This window comes from Aquila chrysaetos, chromosome 6 (assembly GCF_900496995.4).
Source record: "Aquila chrysaetos chrysaetos chromosome 6, bAquChr1.4, whole genome shotgun sequence".
Lineage (NCBI taxonomy): Eukaryota > Metazoa > Chordata > Aves > Accipitriformes > Accipitridae > Aquila > Aquila chrysaetos.
This window is the reverse complement of record NC_044009.1, coordinates 41,824,829-41,851,019: the sequence shown is the minus strand read 5'-3', so window position 1 is coordinate 41,851,019 and position 26,191 is coordinate 41,824,829. Positions and strand designations below refer to the sequence as shown.

At 39.1% G+C, this 26,191-nt stretch overlaps 1 protein-coding gene across 6 annotated transcripts in view; it reads left to right on the top strand.

Annotated features, from left to right (window-relative positions):
• MYLK (myosin light chain kinase) overlaps nt 1-26,191 on the top strand; it is a 225,222-nt gene that overhangs the window by 127,736 nt on the left and 71,295 nt on the right. For all 6 annotated transcript variants that reach the window (XM_030017474.2, XM_030017475.2, XM_030017473.2 and 3 more), the window contains 5 exons: nt 10,180-10,317; nt 11,345-11,542; nt 12,746-12,992; nt 21,113-21,193; nt 21,553-22,442. In XM_030017474.2, coding sequence (XP_029873334.1) covers nt 10,180-10,317; nt 11,345-11,542; nt 12,746-12,992; nt 21,113-21,193; nt 21,553-22,442 — 1,554 coding nt within the window. The remainder of the gene's footprint in view (nt 1-10,179; nt 10,318-11,344; nt 11,543-12,745; nt 12,993-21,112; nt 21,194-21,552; nt 22,443-26,191) is intronic.

The following is a 26,191-nucleotide window of genomic DNA, read 5'->3' as shown; positions in this document are numbered from 1 at the left end:
AATTTCGTAATCATGAGCTGGTGTATAGAGAGCCAAGTAAGGATGACAAGTTCTTAAAGGTATGTTTCTTCAGTTTAGTCTTACAAAGTTAACAGTGTGTTGTTCAAGCATCTAACTGGGTTGCATTGTAGAGTCCCTAGGTTAGTATGGCCAACCAAACTGAAAAAAAAGCTGAAAAAACAAACACAGGGCCCCCATGCTGAAATTTAGCAGGTCCTGCCTTGTCCTTACTAGTTCTGCAAGCCTACGCAGTTCTTTTGCCCTAAAAGGCAAAAATGTCCACATAACAGAAGCAACATAACAGAATGTGTTGTATGTACATTTGGGATAGAAAATATATCTAACTAGGCAGATATATCACTCAACACCTGCTTTAGCACTTCTTCTTGAGATCTAATTTTGTCAAGCAGTGATACCTCACTTTTAGAAGAATAAGGTTTCTATTTTACAGACTGGAAAAATGAGTAATGCAGATATGTCTAAGCACATTAATACAGGTTACAGTGTGAGTCTTAATGAGCAGGTCATTACTTTGCAGTTGAGTAAAGGAACAGAGGGCAGGAACTTTGTATATCTGTATACTGCTGGAGGTGTTTCCATGCAGCTTCATTTTGGTCAAGCCTTGACTGCTGGTCCACATATACAGACTTTGCCTTCCCGCCCCCCCCCGCCCAGGGTAATGTCTTAGTTTGCGAGATTTTTAATAGAAATTCATTAAGACGAGACAACTGACCACAAACAATGCCATACTAGAACTACCTTAACTTTTCTGGACTTAAATGCCAAACAAGCCTTGCTTTAGAATTCCTTTCTGACACCAACTTTTACCCAGAAATACAATGTTGCTGGTTTTTTCTTTTTTGTTGTTTTCCTTTATATTAGTCTAACTTCAAATGTTTCCTTGCTCTCAAGCAGAGTCTTACTTGCCTTATTTGAGGGGTTCCTTAAAAGCATGCGTAGTACATTCCTTTTCATTATTCACTCAACAGAGTGAGCAGAACTATTTCAATATTACCACAGGTAACTATTCTGTTGCCAGTGTGGATTTGCCAGAGGAGGAAAGCGCTGAGGGGGCTGTAACTCTTTATATCAGTGGCATGCTCGTGAACACTTGCGCTTTATATGACTGCCTGTTCCTATTGTGCTTCCATTGCATTTCAGCTCATGCACAGCCCAGGTTTTCTTCTAATGGAAGTGGTATCTCTATACATCATGATACACTGCAATTAAGTTAAATTCTACCTGGGCAGCCGCACAAAAAATTGAGATTGTACATGTGAAGGTGAAATTCTGCCTCAGCAGTATGCACGTTTTCACTGTGGATCTAAGCTGGCTTGATCTAGCATATATGAAGCACCATTTCTGCAGTTCTCCATGTCAGACTGGTATCTAATGCTGGGGAATTTGTTAGCAGAGGGACAGCTGAGCTGCCTTATAAATGCATTTGGTAGGTATACGAGCTCTCAGGCCTTCCATGGAGTTGCTGTCTGTGGCAGTGACAAAAGAGCGATTACTTGATGTAAATAACTTGCAAACAGGGTTAGTCATTAATAAGGCAGACAGTTCTGAAGGCAAAAGCAAACACCACTTCAGTTGCAAAAACTTCCAGTGAGACTGTCACTGAGGAATTTGGTCTGCTGACTGCAAAGTGATCTGCGGTGAACTCAGCTGACTACTTTGTATCTCTGTCCCCTGCACTCCAAATGAGACTTTTCCTGAGGAGGGGAAGTGGAGAAGGGAGTTGCTGATCTCTTCTCCCTCGGATCCAGTGATAGGACATGTGGGAATGGTTCAAAGTTGTGCCAGGGGAGGTGTAGACTGGACATTAGCAAGCATTTCTTTACCGAGAGGATGGTCAAACACTGGAACAGGCTTCCTAGAGAGGTGGTCGATGCCCCAAGCCTGTCAGTGTTTAAGAGGCATTTGGACAATGCCCTTAATAACATGCTCTAACTTTTGGTTAGCTTTGAATTGGTCAGGCAGTTAGACTAGATGATCGTTGTAAGTTTCTTCCAACTGAAATAGTCTATTCTATTCTATTTTGACTGTTTCTCCCAAATCATAATTCTTACTGGTATAGTCAGCCTTTTCATAGTGGGATTTCTGGGGTGGCATCTCTTTCAAATGCTGTGGGTTGCAGAACAAGCTGAGTAGACAAAACAGAGGTTAAAATGCGGATAACTTGGTGATATCCCATACAGAGGGAAAGACTCAGGAAAGAAGGATCGTACATGGAGCTGCAGGACAGGGCTGGAAGACTAGCCTGCAGTAAAATAAGTAGACTGCCAGACTGGATAAAGTGGAACTCAGCCTCCTTTGTATACCCCTAACCACCCTGACGAGTATAGGCTTAGGGCATTGTCAGTCTTGGGTTAACAGTTTTTCTGTGTAATGCAAGGCACAACATCCAGACTATAACTTGGCCCAGCTCTTCAGTGAAAGCATCTCCCAAGGATATTTAAATCTCGCCTTCCATTTAGAAAAACAGATTATAACTGCAGAAATAAATGATGGGAGGTAGATGTGTAAAGAACACTACCAGGTCATTAAACATCTAGTTCTCATGACCTAAGTTTGCAAAATGGCATACCAACCTGAGATCTTTAATAAAGCAAAAATGTCCCTAGATATCTCAAGAACATAGAGGTCTCATATTTTTTTTTATGCCAGTATAAATCAAGTTTGGAATTCTTGGAAAACTTGCAGAAAATGTTTTGACCATACCACTGCAGGCCTGAGGCAGAAAAATACTTTACAGGAAGACAGATGAGATGAGTATCCTAATATCAATTTTCTGCCTTATAAAATGTTATTTTTTGAGTTGATAGCATTGTTAACATGAGATCTGATAACAGCTGGATTTATTTACATTGAAAATATTTGGAGAGGTGAAACTCTTTTCAAGATCAAAATCTGTGTGTGAACCTGAGTCTGTCTTTGAGAGATTTTAGTGGAATCTGCTGCTTCTCTCTCTGAGCTTGCTCACACAGAGAGCTTTTCGAGTTAAGCATTCTCCTCAGCTCAGTTGATTTATTAGCCTCTGAGCCAAAATGATATTTAAACACCATAAATGGTAAATGTTGCTGAGGCAGTCCTTTCGCACGGCTCAGACTAGGCACTATTTGGCAGTTAACCACATGATTCTGGCAAACAGATTCCTCAAGTATAATTAAATCTCTTATAAGACTAAACACTGCAAGTTGTTTGCAGTGTTCTGAACATAAGGCAGCAAGCCCTATTCTTTGAATGTCCTTGACTTGTAACCAGTTGTAGCCCTGAGTTATTGCATTGAATGTGTGTATGTGCAGTGCTGTAGCTGACCCTGCTTGAGCCGGGGGCTGGACTAGACGATCTCCAGAGGTCCCTTCCAAACTCAATTACTGTGTGATTCTGTGCAGTGTTGAACATGCTGAAGTCCTGATATTTCAGCAGGAGATGTCAGCATTCTGCAGCTCACATTAAAAAAATCTTCAGTATACCTGGGTAGGCAAATGAACAAGAAAATTTACTAGAATAGCTGATCCCCATAAAACATCAACTGTTTTGACTACAGGCCAGGTAAAACCCAGGTCCAGTCTTTGGAAACCTTAAAGTTTGCATCCTGATCTGGATTTTCTTCTTCACTCCAGTTTCAACAGTAAATCTGGGAATGGAAATGCCGCAGTGCAGTTATGGATTCTGTTTTTCCTTCTCTCTGAGTGTATAGGTTTATCTATATCTTTTACCTTAGAAAGTAAATAGTTGGTTACATACTTGCAGTTAAACTGGTACATGTGTGTTGTACAATTGATTTGCAGTAGGTTAACTCTTCAGTGCAGCATGAATTTTCCACTTTTTCTTTTACATATACACCTTTAACACAATAACTCACCCTTGCTTATCAATATAGAGGTGTTTACAGTGGTGTTCAAGCACCAAGTTCTGATCCAGGTCCAGGTTTTAAAAAATTCAAGTGTATTTTGACTTAGGCCCACAGCTAACATTAAGAGTCCTCTTGCAATAATTTCCAGTCTGCAGATATGTGGAGGTTAAATTTACGTAAGGACTCTTTAAGTCCTGGATTGAGAAAAGTCAAATAATAGGAAAACATTTTTTATTCCTTAAATTTCTATTAATACAGGTTAATAGATAAACCGATGTTTGATACGGTAGCTGTAGATGGATTAACTTACTATTGATTACACAAACACAGGAAAAACAGAGTAAGAGATTAATAGAAGTAGTTGTGTATCAGAGGCAATATATCTCTTTTCCCATTGCCATCCAAATATGCTGAGAATCTGTATTTTTGTAAGAAACTGGAAAAGTTTAAATTCTCCTTAATCTCTGTGGACTTAATGCACTAAGTGGCTTTTTTAAACATAGATTTGGATGCTTATTAGAGTGTCTTTCTAATAAAAAAAATGAACCCTTAGGGGTAAGGCAATGCTGTGGGAAAAGACTATATTACATTTGCTTTGTAGGAAACATATGTGGGTATATAAGGTACCCTTTAAATGCCTTGCTTACTATTTCTGGTCTCCCAGGCTGTGTTTCCCACTGAGCTGTGTATCTTACTACTTGCTGTTTCCCAACATTCATGCATATTAAAGCCTGAGGAAAGGCAAAAATCATAGGAACCATATAACTGGGTTCATTGTGGTGGACTTTTAAATCTATCACCCTGTGTAATGCCTTATCAAAAGCCTGTTGAAATGACAGAGAGACCACTGCTCACCAGAGAATGCTCCAGCTGGGCTTATGTATTATGCCAGACCACAGCTTTGTGCAAAAATTGTTAAACTTCTTGATCTCATAATTTTGTAAGAGCCTTTGGGAATTCAGTGCTGTGTATGGAGTCTTTGAGAAAATTATAGTATATTCTGTATTATCCTGCATGATTTGACCAGCACAAAACCAACAGCTGTGGTTAAAAAAATCACAGTAGCTTATAAAAGCTGGCACAAATAAACTAGTTGCATGGTCTGAAAACAAGATATTGAAATGTACCTCTGTTTTATCAAGCCCACCCTGTGTAGTGCTTTCTGATGTTCCTCATTAATTGCTTTGGCATGACCCACATGGGGGGAACTTAACTGCGGCAGCAGAAGTTGATTGGGGAAGGGAAAGGAAATGGAGGGAGAAAATTAACTGCCCGGGGTAGAATTTTTTCAGTCACTATGGCAGTACTTCTATGTGTTAACTCTTATATTTCTTCTTTTCATTCTTAGAGGTGAACCTACTCCTACTTGAAAATAATAAGAAGTAAGAGTGGTGAGGGAGATGTTAAATGGCTACAGGTGATTAGAGCGCATTAACATAATAGGACGAGATCGGATCTCCTCTTTTCCACATCCTGTTGATTAAGCTTGAGGATGCATAGATATGTAACAAAGTCATGCCTTTATGTTAATGTCAGACAAAATTTTCCTTAGGTTCCATATTTCCTTTCTGGTGCCAGATGTGCCATATTTTTATTGTCTGTAGTTTTGGCAGCAAAATTACCCTGTGGTGTTACAAAAGAGGTTGTTTCAGCCAGAAGCATAGTGACTTGCAGTATCTGAGCTAGGAGCTGTACCTGTGCTTTCTTCTTTCTCTTCCTTCCCCCTGCTTAGGGCCCTGAAGCCAGCTGTTACTGAAAAACATAGAATTCTGAACCCCAGCAAAGTTCATGTGGTGAAAGGGGCTTTGGAGGAATAAGGGAAAGCAAGCCCTAATACTGGCCTTTTGTTGTGTGCAGCTTGCTTACTTGTGTCCTGTTTTTCTCATCTCCTTGCCCTCTGTTTTCCTGGTGCAAGTCACAGATTTTGTTCCTGATGTATGAGACTAGCTAGCACCTAGCTGTGGCCAGGGAATGTGAACTTCTAGGGTTGTTACACTTTCTGAAGCTACCCTTTTGCAAATGGTGCCTGGTTTTTTTGTGTATAGTTTTCCTTGCACTACTTTCCTGACAAAATAATTAGCCAAGTGTTTTCAAAAAGAAGTGGAATCACACAGTATCTTTTCACCATAAATGGGAACAGGAGTTATTTGCTTAAGCTTGAATGAGCAGTGTCCCTTCTTTTCCCAAGTGCCCTCCAAAATCAAATTGATTGCTGTTTTTCCAAACAAGAGTTGTAAAGGCTAAAATTGAAGAAGCCCTTAGGTATATCAAAATAAGCTGTGAAAATGTACAGCACTGCGATCTCATGGTAAAATTGTGAAATCTTAAAGCCTTCGTCAGAGGAGCACTGAGTCACTGCATGGTGCTATGTAATAAATAAACAACTAATAGCATTTACAAGCTTCAGAAGAATTTGAAAATAGTTAACATTCAGGCTTTGTAATTTGGCCTCTGCATGATTGTATCAGTCCCTTCTGAGAAAACACAATTATTTTAGACTAAGACTAAATAAAACTAAATAACGTATCTAAAACTGTCTGTGTTGCATTGTGTAAAACATCTGTGAGAAACTGAAGTTGTCAGTAGTCAGTTTAATTTTTTTCTAAGTCTAGAAGTCCACAATATCAAATGTGAAATAAAGGAAGAAATGTTACATGAAGTGAGCCCCTATGGTTTCTTAATGAACAAATAGTGTTTATGGATTAGAACTTAAGTCTTTTTAATTGCAAGTCAAGAAACATTAGACAATTTTTGTGATATTCTGCTTAAGTTGCTGGTACAATAAACATATGCTACTGATCAACATATACTACTGGCCAACAGTAGCATAAGATTAGAGATCCCCATTAAAAAAATATATTGAAAAAGTAGGGGAGAATGCTGTGTTTTGAAGAAAGCCTGTTCAAGTTGTCATGGAATCAGTCTTTTTAGCCATATATTTACTGTATCCTGGATGTCACATGTTTGAAAAGGAATACTGGTTGCCTTAGCCATGGTAGCTTCTAATGGATGTATCACATTTAAAAAGGAATACTGGTTGCATTAGCCATGATAGCTAATTTTTGAGCTCTTACATAGAACAGATTTCATATCTGTTGGTGCACAAATGCCTTCACTGCCCCTGTGCTCCAAAGAACATCAGCAATAGAAAGGGAGATGTTTTTACTCCTGCTTTGTAACAGGTATTGAGAAATCAAGTATTACTTCAAGGACTAAATCAACGTGCATGTGCATTGGTATATGATAGGTTTACAAGGGTAGGAATGTCTTCAGAAAAGTTATGATATGTAAAGTTGCCTTTGTTTCTGCTCCTGGAGTATTCCCCAAGTTTTCAACATTTCAGACTTAATAATCCATCTTAATATTCTGCTGGGTGATTACACTGTTTCCCCTAATGCAATAACTCTTTTGTGTCTCCAGTAACTTCTCTTGCACTGTTGAAGCTGTACCCTTTAAGTTTTTTACTACTTATAAACCATAGACTTCTGGGTTTTGATGCTTACCGTCATAATTTTCTGTTTAAGCACAGAATGGGTATTCATACAAGAGGTCAGCATAAACCTATGCAGTGTTTAAATTTAGTGTAAAAGCTACTTTTAAGATTTGTGTGACAGTGAGGCAGGTTCTGGCTCCCTTTATTTCAGTTTGACAGCTTCACTTACTAATAGTGAGCACTGATCAGTAACAATGGCAAGTTGTTCTTCACCCTTTAATACCGCAGGCCACTCTTTTAGGGGTAGAGGCCTGCACCCCCAGTAAATTTTCTTAATGTCACTCATATCAATAGGTCTCCTCACTAGCATAGGATACATCTGCCTGAGATAACCTCAGAAACTGAGGCCTAACTTTTTTGTAATCTTGTTGGGTTTGTGATTCATATATGCAATTACCATGAATTATTTGATTGCTTCCTTTTAATGTTTATGCTCTGTGCAAGAAGGTGGTTTTATTCCAGTACATGAAACTTTAATTTCTGTAGCACATATTTTGGAGGAGTTAGCATTGCTGAAAAATTCCTTTTGGGAAATGATTTTGCTATATTCCTTCTGTAGTTGCTTGCCCATTCCTTTTGAATAAGCTGAGGCTGTTATACTGTATTGTCTTCCTTGATTACAGAAATCCATTTATTTAGACTACAAGGAACAGGCATGTCAGTCTAATAAAGCAAAGAGCCATTTGCGAGGGATGTGGAGTGCTGCTAGTACTTAATGCTGTTTGTACCAGGGCTTTGCTGGAGGCAACTTGGTCTGTTCTGGGAGAATTGCTGTTAGAGCCACTACTAGAAAATTTCTGTTAACGCTCTCATGGAAGCTGTTTCAGCTCTTTTTTTGTTATCTGTCCTTCTCTGAAGGCTTGAACTTCTCTGATCATACCCCAAGTCTGTTTCTCTGTTGGTCTAGAACCACACACCTGCTTTTATTTTCCTTTCTCTGCTCACTTTTTATTGCATATCTGCCTTCTCGATTTGCAATGTTATGAATTATTTCAATAAAAGGGATAACAGAAACATTATTGTTTGTGTCCTTTCTTTTTTTTTCTATGCCTCTTTCCTCTCTTATTACTTTCTTGTTCTTTCTTTTTCCTCCTTTCTTCTTCTTCTTTTCCTCTTTTTTCCCATTATATGGCTTTCTGCTTTCCCTCCCCTGTCTGTTGTAGTTTGAGGGACAAAGGGATTTTCTGCAAGGCATTAGAGTAGTGAATGAGCATGTGCTGATATTGCTTAGTACAGCAGTTGTTTGAAGCTGTTTCCCTGAGTAAACAGTAGAAAACAGGGGAATATGGTGAACCACAGCAGTTATTACTGTAGATGGGTTTGACTCAACTTCATGGCTATTTTCTCTACAGCATTAGTCACTTACAGGCAAGTACTATAGGGAGCCCTAAGACTGATCAGTGTGACCCAATGGTGAACCAGGCATTTCAGAGTAGTAAGTCCATAACACCGAGCTGAGTAGGTCTCAGTCAGGTCCCATATTTCCATTCTCACATGCATCAATGTCTCACTGCTCAGTGCCAAGAAAAGACCTACGACATAAGCAAGCGAGACAAGATTTTGGCTAGAAAAAGCTTTGCTAGAGAAGAGGAAAAACTTCCTCTCCAGGCGGCTTCCAAATTTACATTGAGCTCAAATAACCCTGGGACAAGCTTAACTTTTTGCCTCCAGGAGGTTCAGTGGACTTGCTCAGTGAGGTGCTTTCAGTTTTTCTAATTACTATCCTTTTATGAATGGTGGTTTTTTTCTAGCCTGGCACTTTGTGTTACTTTTGCTGTAATACTGTTTTGGATGATCTTGATATACCTTTGAAAATTTTGAAGGTAGGAATAAACAAAATGAAGCTATTTTCATGTATGGACAGAAAGTAGGGTTGGCATTTTAAAGGCAAGACGTAAGAGGTCCGAACTCAAGCTAAACAAAACAAAAAGTGTATCCAAGTGACCGATAAATATTTATGACTTCTTACATTTGGTCATGATCACTGCTTTGGCTTCAGAAGTGTCTTTGCTCAGGTTTTTAGAGCAGAAGTATCTCTCCTGGTCTAGTGTACCATATAGGTCACAGTTAAATGATCTTGCTTCATAGCCTCTGAATCCAAGACAGAGGAGACCACTGTGGATACTGGAAATTACATATCTATCACAGGTAGATTTATTTTTAAGAGGGATTAATTTAACTCCAACACTCATAATTTGATTAAAAAAGCCCTAATCCAACAGTTTGTTTTGTGATATATGTTGATAATCTCAGGTTTCAATCTTTCCCATCATCAATCAGTTGCCTAAGTGTAATACAGGAAAGGAGTATGGTGAACTCAAACCCATTTGATATTGACTGTCTAACAATCTAAATGGTTTGTAGTTTCATACACAGTGGCAAATCCTATATTTCTGTGAGTTTACATTTTTAACTCATCAATCATGAGAATAGCAACTTGTAACATATCTTAAGATTTTTATGTGAATTTAGCAGTGATTAAAGGCATTGAATTGTTGGTTACTAGATGTTGGGGATTTTCTTTGCACCTGAGCATATGTACTTGGGGAAAATGAGTGTAAATTTCTATGTGATACTCTGTGATATCTGTTAACAATGATTTAAGAGGTTCCCTGGAGGAAGGACAGTTCCATTTGCATTTCTTGCCTTTCTGCTTGGACTACTGGCAAGGCAAAACAGCTATATTGGGTAGTTTCAGTGATTTTTGCCTTCTGAGAGCTGAAACAAGACCACTGACTCAAAATAAGCTTGACCCTAGGTCAGTTAAAATTTGTCATGAAAATTGCAGTAAGAGACCCCTTTTGTTCTCTTCTTGACTTCACAGAAAAGAAGAGCAGCAAGAAGGCAGAAAGTGCACAGGCTGCCAAGTTAAACAAGACATTTGCACCCATCTTCCTTAAAGGCCTGACTGACCTCAAAGTAATGGATGGAAGTCAAGTGATAATGACTGTGGAGGTATCAGGTGTGTAGCTATAGAACAGTATTATTTAAAAATTTTAAGTCCTGCTGCAAAGTATGTGCTTTTTTCCACTGTCCTTTTCTTTTAGCAGGTGTCTTTAGATGCCATTTTGCAATTTCATGAAATCATAATCTGAAGTTTAAAAATACTGAAAGGGTCAAATTTAAATCTTTCCATAATGCTGGCAGTTGTTAGCAAATCTGTTATCACAAAAATATCTATTTGAAAGTGAGGCTGGGAAAATTTGTTTTAAAAAGTATCTTGCACATAGTGGAAAACATGTAACTATTGAAATTTGCTCAAGTATATTAGTTCTGGACTACCGAAACCATATTAGGGTTTTCTGTTTCTTTTTAATCTGTGCAGGTTGCAATTCTTTGTATGTAACTGTGTATAGCAAGTACGGTGTTGATGTATTTGATGTTAACACTATGGAACGGGTCCAGACTACAAGGAACCCATTTTTTTAAAAGTAAAAGCTACGTTCGTCTAATCTGATCTGCAGGGTGGAAGAACATTGTCCAGTGTTAATGTGTTCAGACCTGTACAAGTGTTTCTTTATTGAAATAATAATAATAATAATAATAATAATAATAATAATAATAATAATAATAATAATAAATGATGATGTTATTACTGGATCCTGCTGTTGAACTAAAACTAAGTCTCAGTGGACTTGTAATACCTTTTGTTGTGAACCAAACAAGATTAGTGCTGCAGGAAAGAGGAGTCCTGGTATGAACTTTGGTAATAGAAACCCTCGATAAGCACCTCTGTGGGATCTAGAACTCATTCTCCGTCTCTATTGTATACATACCACCCTTATTCATCTGTATTTTAACTGCAATAAGACAGACTCAGAACTATTCCACATTACACAGCATCAACAGAGTTAATGAAATTCCTGAATGTTTTGAAGATGAAATTAAGAAACAGGTGGCAGAAAACAACCAACCTTGTTCATTTTCTTAATCAATATATGGTGGGGTTTTGTGCACGTCTCTGATTTTTGTTGTTTCCTATTTTTTAGCTAACCCACCTCCTGAAATTATCTGGCTGCACAATGGGAAAGAAATCCAGGAGACAGAAGATTTCCACTTTGAGAAGAAAGGCAATGAGTACAGTCTGTACATCCAGGAAGTATTTCCTGAAGACACAGGCAAATACACCTGTGAAGCCTGGAATGAATTAGGAGAAACTCAAACCCAGGCTACATTGACAGTACAAGGTATAAAGTTCTTCTCCACCTTAGGAAACGCTAAAAAAAAATAATTCTAATGTGCTGGAGGAGTGTCTATTTAAAGTACATGAGTGTTTATAAGGTCTGTTGTGAAGGATGCTAGGAGTTCTCAGTCTCTGCATCTGAATTAAAAAAGATATTGAGCAGAAGCAACATTAAAAAAAATCTTTTTACTCTGGAACATTATGTTACTATTTCAAAAATGCATTCCTCAGTCCTACTCCTAGGGACAGTGCAAAACTTTTGCTAAATGCAGCTTCAGATTATAACTACAAGGCTTACTTAACTATGGACTTAATGTAAACCATTTAATGATGTTTTTCTTTCTAATTAAAGCCCTGAGTATTTGGAAAAGCTGTCTAGGAGCCAGGTATCCTGGCTTTAATATTAGCATTGTAGTGGTAGCAGGTGATGAACACATGATTTCTGCAATTTGAGAACTAGCTGCGAAAAAATTGGCTTTGAATGTCCACATATGATGTAAATCCCACAGTAAACACAGTACCTACAAACACCCTGTGATTGGGCATTCACTACCTTCATGACAGGGGACTTCATTTCATCTTGCTGTATGCCAGCATTTTCCTATTTTCATTACTGCGAATTATTGGAAATTAATGGGAGACTTTTATTATTTTTAATGTAAAGGATCTTAACCCCAGGATTTCAGAGACCTGTGCCTCCAGGGGTGGGTCTGTAGTCTGTTGTCACTGTCTGCTCTGAATTCAGACCTTCCTCTATTCTCTAAGCTCCCCTGAGTTCTACCCTCAGGGTCGGTCTTCTATATTAAATGTGATTTTATGCAATTATTAAAGATGATTTATTACATGAGCTCTCAACTGCACAGCAGTCATAGTACTGTCACTTGTCCTTAAAGCTATTCCTACCCATATTCTCTAAGGACAAATCTTCAAGATTCCTTTTAGGGCAGCTTTAAAGTCCCTTTGTTTTGGTCTTACTATTACCCTGGATCAAGCCAGTAAAGTGCCAAGTAAATGATTAATTTTAGTACCAACACAAGTTACTTCCAAATTTAAAGCTTGACTTATTTTCAGATTAAAAACTTATACCCTGCATGTTCAAAATAACTTTGCATGTCTGTGATTGCTTTCCCTGAAATTAGTTAGCTTGTTAGTTACATTCAAGCTTGGCATTTTTTCCTGATTTGTAAACTGTGTTTGTAAACTACAGAACCTCAGGATGGTATTCAGCCCTGGTTCATTAGCAAACCAAGATCAGTGACAGCAGCTCCTGGGCAAAATGTCCTTATATCCTGTGCCATTGCTGGAGATCCTTTCCCCACTGTTCACTGGTTTAAAGATGGGCAAGAAATAATGCCAGGAACAGCATGCGAAATCCTGCAAAATGAAGACATCTTCACACTGATCTTGAGGAATGTGCAATCTCATCATGCAGGGCAATACGAAATTCAGCTCAGGTATGTTTGCCATGAAGAGGGCTTGTTCCCTTTGAACAATTAGTTATATTTACCTTCAGGTTGAAATTCCTGCCTGAAGAAGACAAGAGTTCCCTCCTATTGGCACAAAACAGTAGGATACTAAAGCAACAAAATATTCCTGAGGGATGAAAAGAACTAATAAAACTCAAAAAGGAAAGAGGAAACACAAGAGTCAGAAAGAAGAACAAAGCAGTATAGAGTTTCCTCTGGGGATCCTGAAAAACAAAGCTTTGTGGCAGCAGTATGGGAAGAAATTTGGGTTTCTAGCAAGGGAAACCACAACCAACATCTTGATTTTGGAGCTATTGTTTATCATGTTTGGCATCTCTCTGGATATTTGTAAGAATGCCTGCTTTCCATGGGAAAAACCTAGCCAGGAAGGTCCGTTCCACAAGATTATGATCCATCTCTTTAAGGGGAGAAAGTGTTTCTTAGCCATGTTTGAAATGTCTGAATTTTATATGGAAGTTGTAGTCTCCTTTTTCTGATGCTTCTTTGAAATGAGGCACCCTGATGCTTCTTGTCATTCCTACAAAATTTGGAAGAGCTGTTCGGAATTTTTTTTTTTTTTCCTGGTAAAATAACTGCCCTTTAAATGAAGAATCAGATTTGCTGGTTCTTTACCTTGTAGAAAGTGTCACAGCATTTTCCACCTCCAGTGATGAAGACTGGGTGTAATTACAGATCCCCTATGTGCTTATAGAAAAATTAGTGTACAACTTTAAACTGATGTTATCATTCTATGCTATTTACTGTGCATAGATGTATCGCCTTACTTGGCTAATATTTGTGACTTTCTTTATTAAAATTTATTTAACCATCATGGACATTTGAATCCATTACACTGGAAGAAAATTATCTGCTCTGCTCCACATGCTAGCTTTTTAATGCACACAGATTAGTCCAGTAGGCAGTTTAGACAGATACTGCCCAGTATTATGAGGTGTTAGCACTGCAGTTCTGCACCACTTGCACTTGCCTGGTTTATGGTGGGTTTTGTCTTTTTTCATGCTATTAACAAGTTATCTTTGTTTCATATACTTCAGTCTAGTACAAAATTTAAAACCTGAATCGTCCTTTGCCTGCTTGCAAAGAAATTATCCATGTCTTCCTGACCAAGCAGGGAGGGCATTGCTTAATAGATTTAATCCATTTAGCCTCTAAACAGTGGGTTTAATTTTTTTATAGTTCTAGTTTATTTTCCAACCAGTGTTGCCCAAATGATGGACATGTCACTGTGTAGATGCCTACCTGTAAGGTATGTTTCCATAGATTATCACAGGCAGCCACAAACTAGCCTCAGTATGTTTTAGTATTTGAAGTCAGACAAGGCACTCACTTTTCACCAGAAAAGGGTGCTTTAGAAAATTATAGGTGTTGTATATCAATATTTCCTATAACAAAGTTTTTCTACACTTAATTTCAAGTCTTATGACTAACATCTACGTAGGTAGAGCCATACGTGTCATGACCTTTTTGCAAATAAGCTCCTCGGTAGATTTAGACCCTTTGTACTCTGCAATAAATTGTGAACAGGCTCATTTCAGAACAATTGGCTTGTTCACAGTCAGCCCAGGTCATCCAGGGCATTCATAATGCTGGTTTGTGCAGGTCATGTCTACATACATCCTTGCATCTAAGAAAAGTCTCTTTGGGGATCTGTGGCATTTCTAACACTCAGTACCTCTGGTGGGATTAGAAATGCCAGTTTGGTTTCATTAAGGTCACTAACCGCTACATGAGAGAGCAGGCCTAACTGTGAGAATTGCTACCTTCTACTGGTACATTTCCACACTTTGGTTTGTGTGCCCTGAACATGGGCATCTACTCTTACGATATGCTGGTGGTTTCCCTTGAACTGAAACAGAATGAGATATTTCAGCAAAACTTCAGGGGTGGAAGAAGGAAAGAGAACAGGAAGAACAAAGGAGAGCCAAGAGGGCTTTGTGGAAGACTTTGCTGTGGCTGACTTGAGCAAGTCAACATTAATGATGGGGTGTAGTTGGTGATTACCCAGGCCAAATTCATCACTGAAGACCTTTGTCAAAGTGGAAGCCTGACAATATCATGACTCTAGAACATAACAGAACGTACACTTAGAAAATAAATTGTTTCAGAAAATTAGCGGAGGAGAACAATTTTTTGGGGCGTGAGAAGAAGTAAAGTTCTAGCTAGAAAACAACACTGCAGATTACATGCTAGTTTCAGTTATAACCTAATCCTTTTACTGGAGAAATAGCTGGGGATCCCACAAAGATCAGTGCATTCATGTTGGCTTTTTCTAATCCATAATGAGTAAAGCTATGCTGCAATTAGAGCAAGGGAAATGCTGATACCTCTTTTTACCCTGCTGTCATTTGTAAAATTTCAGGTACCGTTCAAGGAACAGAAAGCCATATGCTTTTAGGCAATTGCTTATATACTATGAATAACAGAACTGACTGCCTCAGGAATACCCAAGGAGCCAAATGTCAGCTATATATGTTTGTAATAGAGCTAAAATAATTTTAAGCAGCAAATAGTCTTGTCTAAATAGCTTTTGAACTGCCCGCATTTGTCTTGAATACTTGATTGAGAATTGCTTATATATTCAGAAACAGTCTTAACAGTACCTGAGAGGAGAGCTGCATTTAGTGTCTTTCTCTCAAAAACTCCTAAAAGTCCATTAAAACTATGGAATAACTGAGAAACCACAAGTCAGTACACTGAAGAGTTTATAGAGAAGTTGACAGTGGGCTATTTTTAAACATAATAATTTTCTTTTCAAATAAAATGTGCAGCTCCTTTTCATGTATTAATTTTAGAAGCATGTTGCATAGCTGCTTTTAGGGAGTCATTCCTTCTCTAACTCCCTTAATTTAGTCTGGGCATAGTTTCCTACCAGTGTTAATTATTTTCCAATTTTCTTCTCCATTATTCTTAAGCTCTAAATTCTGTCTTAATACCTCCACAATTCTCCTTTTGTGTTGGCTGCTCACAAATTAAAACTCTGGTCTTAAAATTTTGGATTTAACAAAAGATCTATTTGTCTCTTCCTAGTTCTTTATCCTTTCATCAGAGTGAGCTGACAAGGGTATGTAGCCCAGTGTGATCCATGAATGATTGCTGGTTGGCTTTCTGTCTTTCCATCCCTCGGCATTATTTAGAGTATGTTTGCTTTGCCTTTTACTATATAACAGACTACTAAGTCTGACTTTTAAGAGGGTAGTCATTGTAGCCTCTCCTGGTCCTTGTTTTAAACCTACACAGACCTCTGATTCCTCTACACTTGCATTCTTCATTTTAATTGCCCTAGTAATGTTCCATTGAGCCTGTTCTTGCTCAGGCCTCAAGGAATGGTGTTGCATAAATATAAAAAGAACAACAGATTCACCCGCCACTGTGGTTCATCTGTTGAAATTTGAATATTTTACAGCCTGCAAAATGCTGGCTCGTGCAGATGAGGGATAAGAAATCAGTCAGAGTCTCTGTGAAACCATCGTGATTGAAATGGGAAATAACAATTCTTTTCTGACTCAGAAAACCAGACATCTTTTTCTCCTCCTGTCCTTTGCATACTTCCAGTGATGCAAGAACTGGTATGCTTTTATCCCAGTATGACTTTCCCATGTTCTTTCAGTCAGTGTGTACATCGCAAACAAAGAGGTAAGCAAAGAAATTGGGAGTACTGAACTGAGACTGTGTTTGTTGAGTAAAGCCTTTATTTTTATAACAGCACAGTCAACATGAGAGACCTCAAAAATCCTCCTGCAGTTCCTTAAACAAATCATCTGCTTTGTTAACCTTTGTCTTCTCAGATGCTGAGTATTTCTCTTCTCTCCCACTCCATCTTCCATAGAGGTTTGGTTAGTGTTGATTAATCTTATTTAGAGATTCTGATAATCTGATTAAAATCAGAGGTAAACATTCATCTTATAAATCAGTGGTACCTCAAACACTCTGCAATTCACATTATATAAAAAGCAGTTGTAAGATTACATTCCAGTGCACCAAACAGTAAATATAGTTCTGTCTTTCTGTAAAATACAGTTGCAAACCTTGTTTTCTGCTATCAACACATTGTCTATTTTTAGGAAAGAAAACCATACCCCTTCCCATTCCATTCTCCCACTCAATGCTGTAAAATGCAAACAAAGTGATTGATCTTTCAGGTATAAAAAGCTTTTGGCCAAACCCTCAAGTGAGGTAAATCAGTGCATCCTCTTTGAAGCCGGTAGAGCTGCTCTTTTTTATGTCAGCTAAAGTTGTGATCCAGTAGATTAGTTGCTTTCTTTGGGTCTAAAGCTTCATGAAGTCTGGACTTTCTCTGCATTTAACTAACTCACAAAAGAGTTGCAAAACCTCATTCTGAGGCTTTGCAGTTACCTGCACTGAAGCACCAGCTGTAGCTAGGGATCAACTTCTTTGCCCCTTTCAGTTCATTCTTAAAACAAAATGTAATTTACTCTGCAGTACGTGTTTCACACTTGGTAGGCCAGTAGGAATTTTCGGTGTGTGAAACACGTACTGCAGAGTAAATTACACTGTAATTAACAGTGCTTTTTTTCCTCTTCCTCCAGAGAGTGCTTCCTAGGGACACGCAGACAATAAGTCTCATCTAAGGTTCAGTGAAAATATTTGAGTAGATTCTGCCAAGAAACTAGTATTTCAAGATATTTTGAACATAAAAGCCATTCCAGGGAAAACTGATCCCACAATAGGACAGAGAGCTATTTTTAAAATTGCTTCAGGCTTTGCAGCTGGGGTTTTATTTGTTTTTGGTGGATTTTTTTATTATTATTCCTTGACATTTTAAAGATAAGTCCTGTGCATGGGCATTCTACAGAACAATACTGCAAAAGTCAACACTTCCAGACACTTCTTTATAGCATAGCTACTAAGCATAGGTTTTATCCATGTCTATCATTATTCCACAATAATAGAGCCACTAAGATCTGTCTTTGTCTAGGGTTTTGTTGATAAAATGCCAGCACAGAGAATCTCAAGTTGCAGAAGTAAGATTGTTATTGCCAAGATTCAAAACAGCAAAGATGTGAAAGACTTGAAGTAGTACTTGTGTACTGCAAAGCTCTATTTTTTCTAGCTGCCTCCACATATCTTGCCTTGCCTACGTTCTGAAATTGCATAAATGTAAAAGTATTTACAAAGTTTCTAGAATTATTCTTCATTGAATTTAGCATCTAAACCATCCAGTCCTTCTTAATTTTTCTTGGCTTGTTTCTCTTTTTCCATCTTGTGATCTCCAAGGTGAGTCAGTGTTGTTAACTTCACCTTTTTAGACTCTGCAACTGAATTCAGAAGACAAAATTATGTTCTCCCTGCTCCTAAAATCATTAGCAAAACTCACTTTGATTTCACTGGGAGCAGGACATTCCCTCAGAAGGCTACACTTTTGAACAGGGATATGATGAATCAGACACAGACTCAAGATTTGTATCCAGTGGTCTAGTTTTCAGCCATTCACTTGAATCAGAAATCATAATCAAGATCAAAAAACTACCTTCTAAATAATTTTTCCATCTAGGTACTTCTATGTCCCACTGTTGCCATAATTTGTAAGTACTTCCCAAGGTTTTAAAAATAGAAAGAACAAAATGCTCTCCTGCTTTCTCACCCCCTCCTTTATTTTCCAAACCCTGTGAAAAATAGCTTAGTTTAGAGAGGTTTACTTTGCCTTCCTTAGTTGCTTCTCAGCCTATGTGAAGAATTTGCAGAGGGAAAGATGCATTGCAGAAATGGGGCCTGCAGAAATGCTATTCTTCTTCACAGTGGTCAGGACCGCATTCAGTATCCCTAGATCCCTCTCCTGGGAGAGTGCCGTCTCTGTTACTTTAACCTCTCCCACTGGTGACACAATTCTTGTAGGCAAATATTTTTGCCATACAGTCATGACAGAAGCTGAGCAGTGCTGCCTCCCTATTTGATGTATGCTGTAAATTGTCTATACTTCAGCTTGCGTAGCTTCTCCTACTTTGTCAGCTTTGGATTGGTTTTAAATCCTAAAGGAAGAGTAATTGAGCTCTAGGAGAGTTACGGGAGGGATCTTCTGGTAAACCAACAGCCTGCTAACAGCCCTGTAGCAGTGGCGAATGAGAAAGTACTTGAGCAGTTTCAGAGTGTGTCTGCTTTTCTCAAAAGCTTCTGAGAAGCAGGAAAAAATTCATGAGTTTCAATAGTGGCAAAAGGGGCCAGTGTGAAATGCATTGTTTGAAGACAACAGGTTGTCAGCAGTGTTGGTACCCTGCCATCATTTGATGCCAATCAGTGTGTTGGGAGGTGATGTGCAATTCTTTCTATTTATCTTTCCGTTTGTCTATACTTTTTTCTATTTTTCTTGCTTCCAAAGGGAGGTCACACATAAGAGGAAGTAAGAATGGCAGGTCTCCAGTGCAGGACTGAGTTACTCTCTGCATTGACTTGGATCCTCTCCTGCCATTTGGACAGTTTCTCTTTGGTACTCAGATGTTCTCTAGCCTTTTGTATTGAAGGAAATTCAGGTTGTGGCTTTCAGTGCTGTCCTTATGGATTGCGTTCAATAACAGTTTCTAGTGTACATATTCTGACTTGTTGGATATGAAGTGTTGAAAACATATATATGGCTTCTTGTTGGTAATGGTCTTAAGGTCAAATAAGATGTGTTCCTTCCTGCAGGGCCTTTGCTTTGTAATTCAGTTGCTTTGGTCAACCCCACTAATTTCTTCTTGGCGTTAAAGGCTTGATTTTCGTATCAGGCTGATCTACTGTTTCATTTTCTAAAGCAACAGAAAGCAAGGGAAATCTATCTGAAAATGTGAAGGCACTAAGTGCTATTATAAAGACGTAACTTAGTGCTGCATCTGTGTTAATGATCCTGCTTACTGTGTGACTTCATTGCAAAGTTGCAAATGGGTGAAATTATAGTTTATTCACCCAAGCAGAACCTTATCTAGGAATGTATTTCCATGCACTATTTAAAAACCAGGTCAGACAATATGTTTATGGCAAACTAACAGAAAGGCACTCCTGCGTCTGTGTTTTAAACTTCAGGTCAAAGTGGACTTGAAGGTGCTCTTGTCTAGCAAGTCTTTCGAAAGGAGAACACAGCTGGGAAAAACCGCCTCTCTTTCCTTCCTCCCCCCAATGCACATCTGTTTTGTTCATGTCCAGGAAATGTTTTCAGTAGCAAAAATTATTTTTGTTTGAAAAAGAAAAATCATCCAGGAGTATGTAGTCCATTTACAAGCTTAAACTGGGAAGGACAAAAGTGTTTTCACTAATAAAAGATATCTCCAGTCCTTAATCGGTTCAAGTCTGTTTTTTTAATAGCAGTTCAGGGGAGCAGTGGCAACAGTTACACAACTGCTGTCCTGGGGGAGTTAAATTTTGCTTTTGGCATCTCCTGTGTTAAGTGGAGAAGAGCCATTTGGGGCTAGAAGAATGATATATATCTGTGGGAGGGAGGGAGCAGCAGGGGTGGGGGGAGCACTTTAATGAATTCTTTAATGGGAGCCCTTTCCAGAAGGCATCTATGGTATTCCTCTGCAAAAGGAAGAATAAGTACTCAGCACCATATATGGTGACACTTTTATGTTTTTTAATATAAACATGTACAGGCTGGAGCAATCTATGTAGATGGGTTTTGCTGATTGGTTGGGCTGGCAGGAAGGGAAGGAAATGAGACCCTGCTTTTAATATCTTAACATTAGAAAACTTAAGAGCTTGGTTTTGAATAAATAAACAGTAGGCAGAGTTGAAAAGATTTTCAACTTTGCAAAATAGACCCTTCCTCTGCCTTGATTTTCCAGCTTTTGTATTTGTTTTCCTTTAGCTTGTTTGTTTGCAGCTGTTTCATTCTGTAAATTGCTTTGATTTTTGTTCGGGGAGTATGTGGTTCCCAGTGTAGACAGCAACAGAGCAGTAAAAGCTGTTTGAGATAGCTTGGCTCCAAATATAAAGGGACCGGATCCACTCAGTCAACCATCACAATGCTGGGCATAGGAAAGGAGGATGCCACACTGGGTTTGAGGTGCTTTACTGCAACACACAATCACTTAGCTGAGGCAAGTTACAGTTTTGGGGGGAGAAACCTCTGCTTTTCTGATTTCAGTTAAATATTTCAGGAACCAAGTTGGAGAATGCAGCTGCCAGGTGTCTCTGATGTTGCGGGAGAGTTCAGCTTCCAGAGCAGAAATGCTCAGAGAGTGAGTATTTTTCCCAGGGACTTGCATGGGTGGGTTCTATTTTTTGCTCTGTTAATTCCCTGCCCTTACAGACCCAGGCTGGCTGCTGTTCAACCTAATCCCCAAATGTGACCCAACAAATTGTTTTCATCATACAGGCTAAGCACACTGTACCAAGCCAGAGTAGAGAAGATCTTTTTTGTTTGTGCCCTTATATGGCTCCTGAAGTCATCATTGATGCAATGAACTAATGGAGTGTGCTCCTCTAATCAACCTCCCCTTCTATAAACACATTTTGTTCCTGCTTTGAGATTGTTCCCTGACATTTTTAAACCAGCCCCTTTCCTGGCTCTCTCTTTCTTTTCTTTTTCGGATCATAGTGGGAGGGAAACAGCCAGCTCTGGAGAGCGAAGAGATGGTGGAGACCATGGTAAACTAACATTTGGTAGAACAAGTGGCTTTAGAAAGAACAGCAGTGAAACCAGAGCAGCTGAGGAAGAGCAGGAAGACGTCCGAGGCGTGCTGAAGAGGCGAGTGGAAACTCGGGAACACACAGAGGAGAGCTTGAGGCAGCAGGAAGCTGAGCAACTTGATTTCCGTGACATTTTAGGCAAGAAAGTCAGCACCAAAAGTTTTTCTGAGGAGGAACTGAAAGAAATCCCAGCCGAGCAAATGGACTTCCGCGCAAACCTGCAGCGGCAGGTCAAACCCAAGACCTTGTCAGAGGAGGAAAGGAAAGTTCATGCTCCTCAGCAGGTGGACTTCCGCTCTGTGCTGGCCAAGAAAGGCACCCCAAAAACCCCGTTGCCAGAGAAGGTGCCACCTCCTAAACCAGCCATTACAGATTTCAGATCTGTGCTGGGCTCAAAGAAAAAGCCACCTGCAGAGAATGGCAGTGCTAGTACCCCAGCACCAAATGCCCGCACCAATTCTGAAGCTCAGAATGCGACCCCCAATTCTCAAGCCCCTGTTGCCAAACCAGCAGTGAAAAAAGAAGAGAAGAATGACAGAAACTGTGAACATGGGTGCGCAGTGGTGGATGGCGGAATAATTGTGAAAAAAGCTGAAAACAAAGTAACAGCAAGCAAACCGCCAGCAAGCAAAGGAACAGCACCCTCCTTTACAGAGAAGCTTCAGGATGCTCAAGTAGTAGATGGTGAAAAATTGGTCTTACAATGTCGGATTTCCTCTGATCCCCCTGCAGCTGTCACCTGGACTCTAGACAGCAAAACCATCAAATCATCAAAGTCCATTGTCATCTCCCAAGAAGGTAAATTAATTGAATTACAAGCCAGCTGGATGGCACACTGTTATATCCGGCTCTTGATTAATAATATTTAGTTCATTAAAGGTAATGGAATACTTTATTTAAGTCCTGTGCCAGTAACTGTTTCCAGATGCAACTTTCTTGTTATTTCAGTGGAGTACACAAGGAACAGTATTGTTTGACATTTCTTGTAGATTCTCCTTTAACAGCTTGCAGATGTAATTTTTATAAAGTTGAACTTCTTGCATTTTTAAATGCTGTTTACATTGCTAACGCTGTTTAAGGAGCTGGTACAGACGTTTATTTAAGCTGAACTTTAAGGATTAGAACATTGAAAACAGAATAATATTACTGCTGGTTTACAAATTCTGATTTAATTCTTCTGTATGTTTAATATTTCAGGCTTCTTATTGCAATAAGAAACACAGAAGCAAAGAGGGGTTGTGTTATAGAAAGAAATTACTAAAACTTCAAGTTACATAGTTAAGATCAGAGTTGAGAATTGATTTCAAGTGTATTTAATGCCCCACCACAGATGCTTCTGTTGCCTTTACAGACACTGAAATATTTGAACCCCACTGGCCTGACAACTTTTAACTAATTTCAAAACAGTACAGAGTTTGGTAAAAGTCCCAGAGAGAACACTTACTGTTGTCAGATTGAGTCATTTCTTTATATTCCACATTCTGGAGAATCAAACCCTACTAGACTGGTTTTTTATGAATGTTAATATTGTATCTAGACAAAATATATTTTCCTTGGGACAAAAATAGGGATGATAATTGATAATACAAAAAAACTTCTTTACTTCATATTTGTTTCATAAAACACTAAGGGAATTATATAGAGAATGACACTCTCCTGCATGTTGTAGTAAAAAAGTTCATGTTCACACGAAGAATTATAACTTGACACAGGGGTCTGCAGTCTTAATTGTGAATCTTTCTTCATTTAATCCAGACTATTTTCAGTATTATTAAATGAGAACTAAATGAATATGCACAATGGTTCACTACAACCAGTCAATCTTTGTGCCGTGTTTCAAGCACTGAAACATGAGGATTCATTTCAAATAGATGCATTCAGAAACAAGGTTGCCTTCAGATGGGGACTGGGGGGTGGGGGGAAGGTACCTGAGTACTACATTAAGGGGCTACCAAAGTAAGTAGATGGAGAGAGGGAAATGGTTGCAGGTGCATTATGTCTAGCATGTGTCTGAAGTAGCATAAAAAATTTATGAGCACATAATGATTTTCACCAGAAGGGACTGTATAGAATAGGGTTAACTGTCATGTACATGAGAAAAATTTGACTGGTGGTAATGCCATCCTTGTAAAAAGGACTGACAGGATCAGGAAGGTGGGAGACTGCAATTTAATCAGCCTTACACTGGAAGCAGTATTTCAAGGGTTTTCTTGGAGTTGCTCAGAGTAAAAAGAAATTATGCATCCCAAAGTTTCATGTCTCCTATCAAAGTACATCAGATAAACAGCACCTCTGTATCAAAGCTTCTGAGCTATGGTGGAGCCTCCTAAAGTCCCAAAGCTTTAGTGTTGTGGTGCTGCAGAAAGCTGTTTTCTTGACTGAAATAAACTGAGTAATTGACTGTTACAATCCCCCAACTCATATTCACTTTATAAATGGTACTGTGGAGCTGAAAATCCAGTGTAGTTGTGTTTACAGTGAAGTGATCCTCATGTACAAAAATGCTCTACCACCTGCCTGAGCAGGGCATGTGACTTATCCCATCCAGTTTGTCTGGGCTAGGCGACACTGTTGGTCATAACACCCCAGAGCTGGCATTTTGTCAGAATGTCACGCTTTAGCAGTGCTTTCCACTGAGGTAAGGAGCAAAGGTCACCACTGGATAAGGAATCCTCTGTCTCAGGACAGCTTCTTGCAGGGAGTGAAGAAACCGTCCTTATGTTTGAGTTGTACCTGCATTATTCCACTGGTATCATGCTTAGGTAGTCAGTATTATTGATACTTCAAAGTCATGCTTTCTTTTGCACGTATTTGCAGAGGATCTTAGAAAGAAATATTACACAGGGAAGTAAATGCTACAGTTTTCTCCTTTAATGGAAAGAAACAGAATGAGGATTAGAACTACTTTTTTTTTTTAAACCCTATTACATACCCTCTGTTACACTGAAGGGATGCATTGCATGATGGTCAATTTAGGTTTTTTCCTGACAGTACCTGCTAGCTTTGGCACTTGGAGAAGAATGTGTTGCTGCTCCCCCACTGTGAGATGCTTTCATGCCAACTGTTAAGTAATTAACTAGGTATGCATGATACTTACTTTAAGTAAGTTTCAGTTTTCTTAGAGATTGATTTTTCTCTTTTCCCCTAGTTAGGAACCCATAAATAGTTGAAGGAACCAAGGGACGAGAAGGAATAATTAGAGCTACAGACTAGAATTGAGAAATAACAACTTCAGGATGAGTATCAGTACAATAGAGAAACTGTATGGAATAGCATCACAGAATGTGTTTGGAGCAGCTTTAAACAGAGAGCGCAACAATAAAACTGGATGCAGTACTCAGCAGCCTGATGCCAAAATCCTAGATTCCACCTTTTGCCCCAAACACTGAAAAGGCAGCTTCGTCACACCCACAGGTGTCATGCAGCAGTGCCTTTGGCCAACCTTGGAGCAGCATTTAATGGGCTCTGGAGATAATCCCCTACAGTCATCCTCAGCTGCAAGAAGGTTGAGTCTGTGGGGAAGGAGCGGAATTCAGAGCAAATGGACCTAGCTCACATTAATGGGCTTAGATCTTGCAAAGCCATTTTTTATTTCTGCAGCATGACCTTGCTCCTCTTGTGTTCAGCAACAAAATCCACTATGAAAGTGGATAGACTTGGTCTATTCTTACCTATTTCACCAACTGGTTTTGTGCTGCCGTGATGTTTGGTGGTGAACACTGGTTCTCACCTATCAAAAATTTTCCGGAGGTATCTCACAGAAGAATAACTTACTTGTTCTTAGTAAGTTGGACACTGGAAAATCCTCTATCTAGAGTGAGACATGTCTATCTGCTTCTTATCATACAGGTGCATCTTAGTTAGTATGGGCCACTGGCCCACAAGCTGTTCAATAAGTAACACGTGAACCTGCAGAATGCCATGTATTTGTCATTTGGAAATTAAATTAACCCTCTCTGTCATTACCAGAAAGCAAAAAGAGATAGTTTGCTGATCTCCTGGTGCTAAACATGTTGTGAAGATAAATACCTAAGATCTGGTTTCAGGACCATGCCCACCTGAGAAAACAGGTGGCATATTTGCCCAGGAAGGGCAGACTTAAAAGTATACTTGTGTGTAACAAGTTCACAGGATAGACAAACTAGTCTCTTTATGTAGTCACTCACTGAAAGTAACTTTCCTTGGCATATTTGTCCCAGCTGATAGTAACACCCTTTACCTGTTAGAAACAACTCTATTCACATGTCTCCTCTGTGTTTGAAGAGGCTAACACTACATTGCCCGTCCAAGGCAGTTTAGCCATTAGCATGCAAGAGAAGGGGGGACGTTAGGCCCACTTCTGTACCATCGGAGAAGCCCAAGTTCAAACCCCAGGATCAGAATAATCACTGATTGGTAAGGTCTTTGGCAAAGGAAAAAATAAATCCTGCTCCAAAAAAGACCTTCATCTTCAGGCATATTTATGCTGTATATGTGCTGTATTCTAATACTTAATCCAGGGCTTGCAACATATTCTCTTATTCCATGGTTAGGTTTACGTTAGCAAT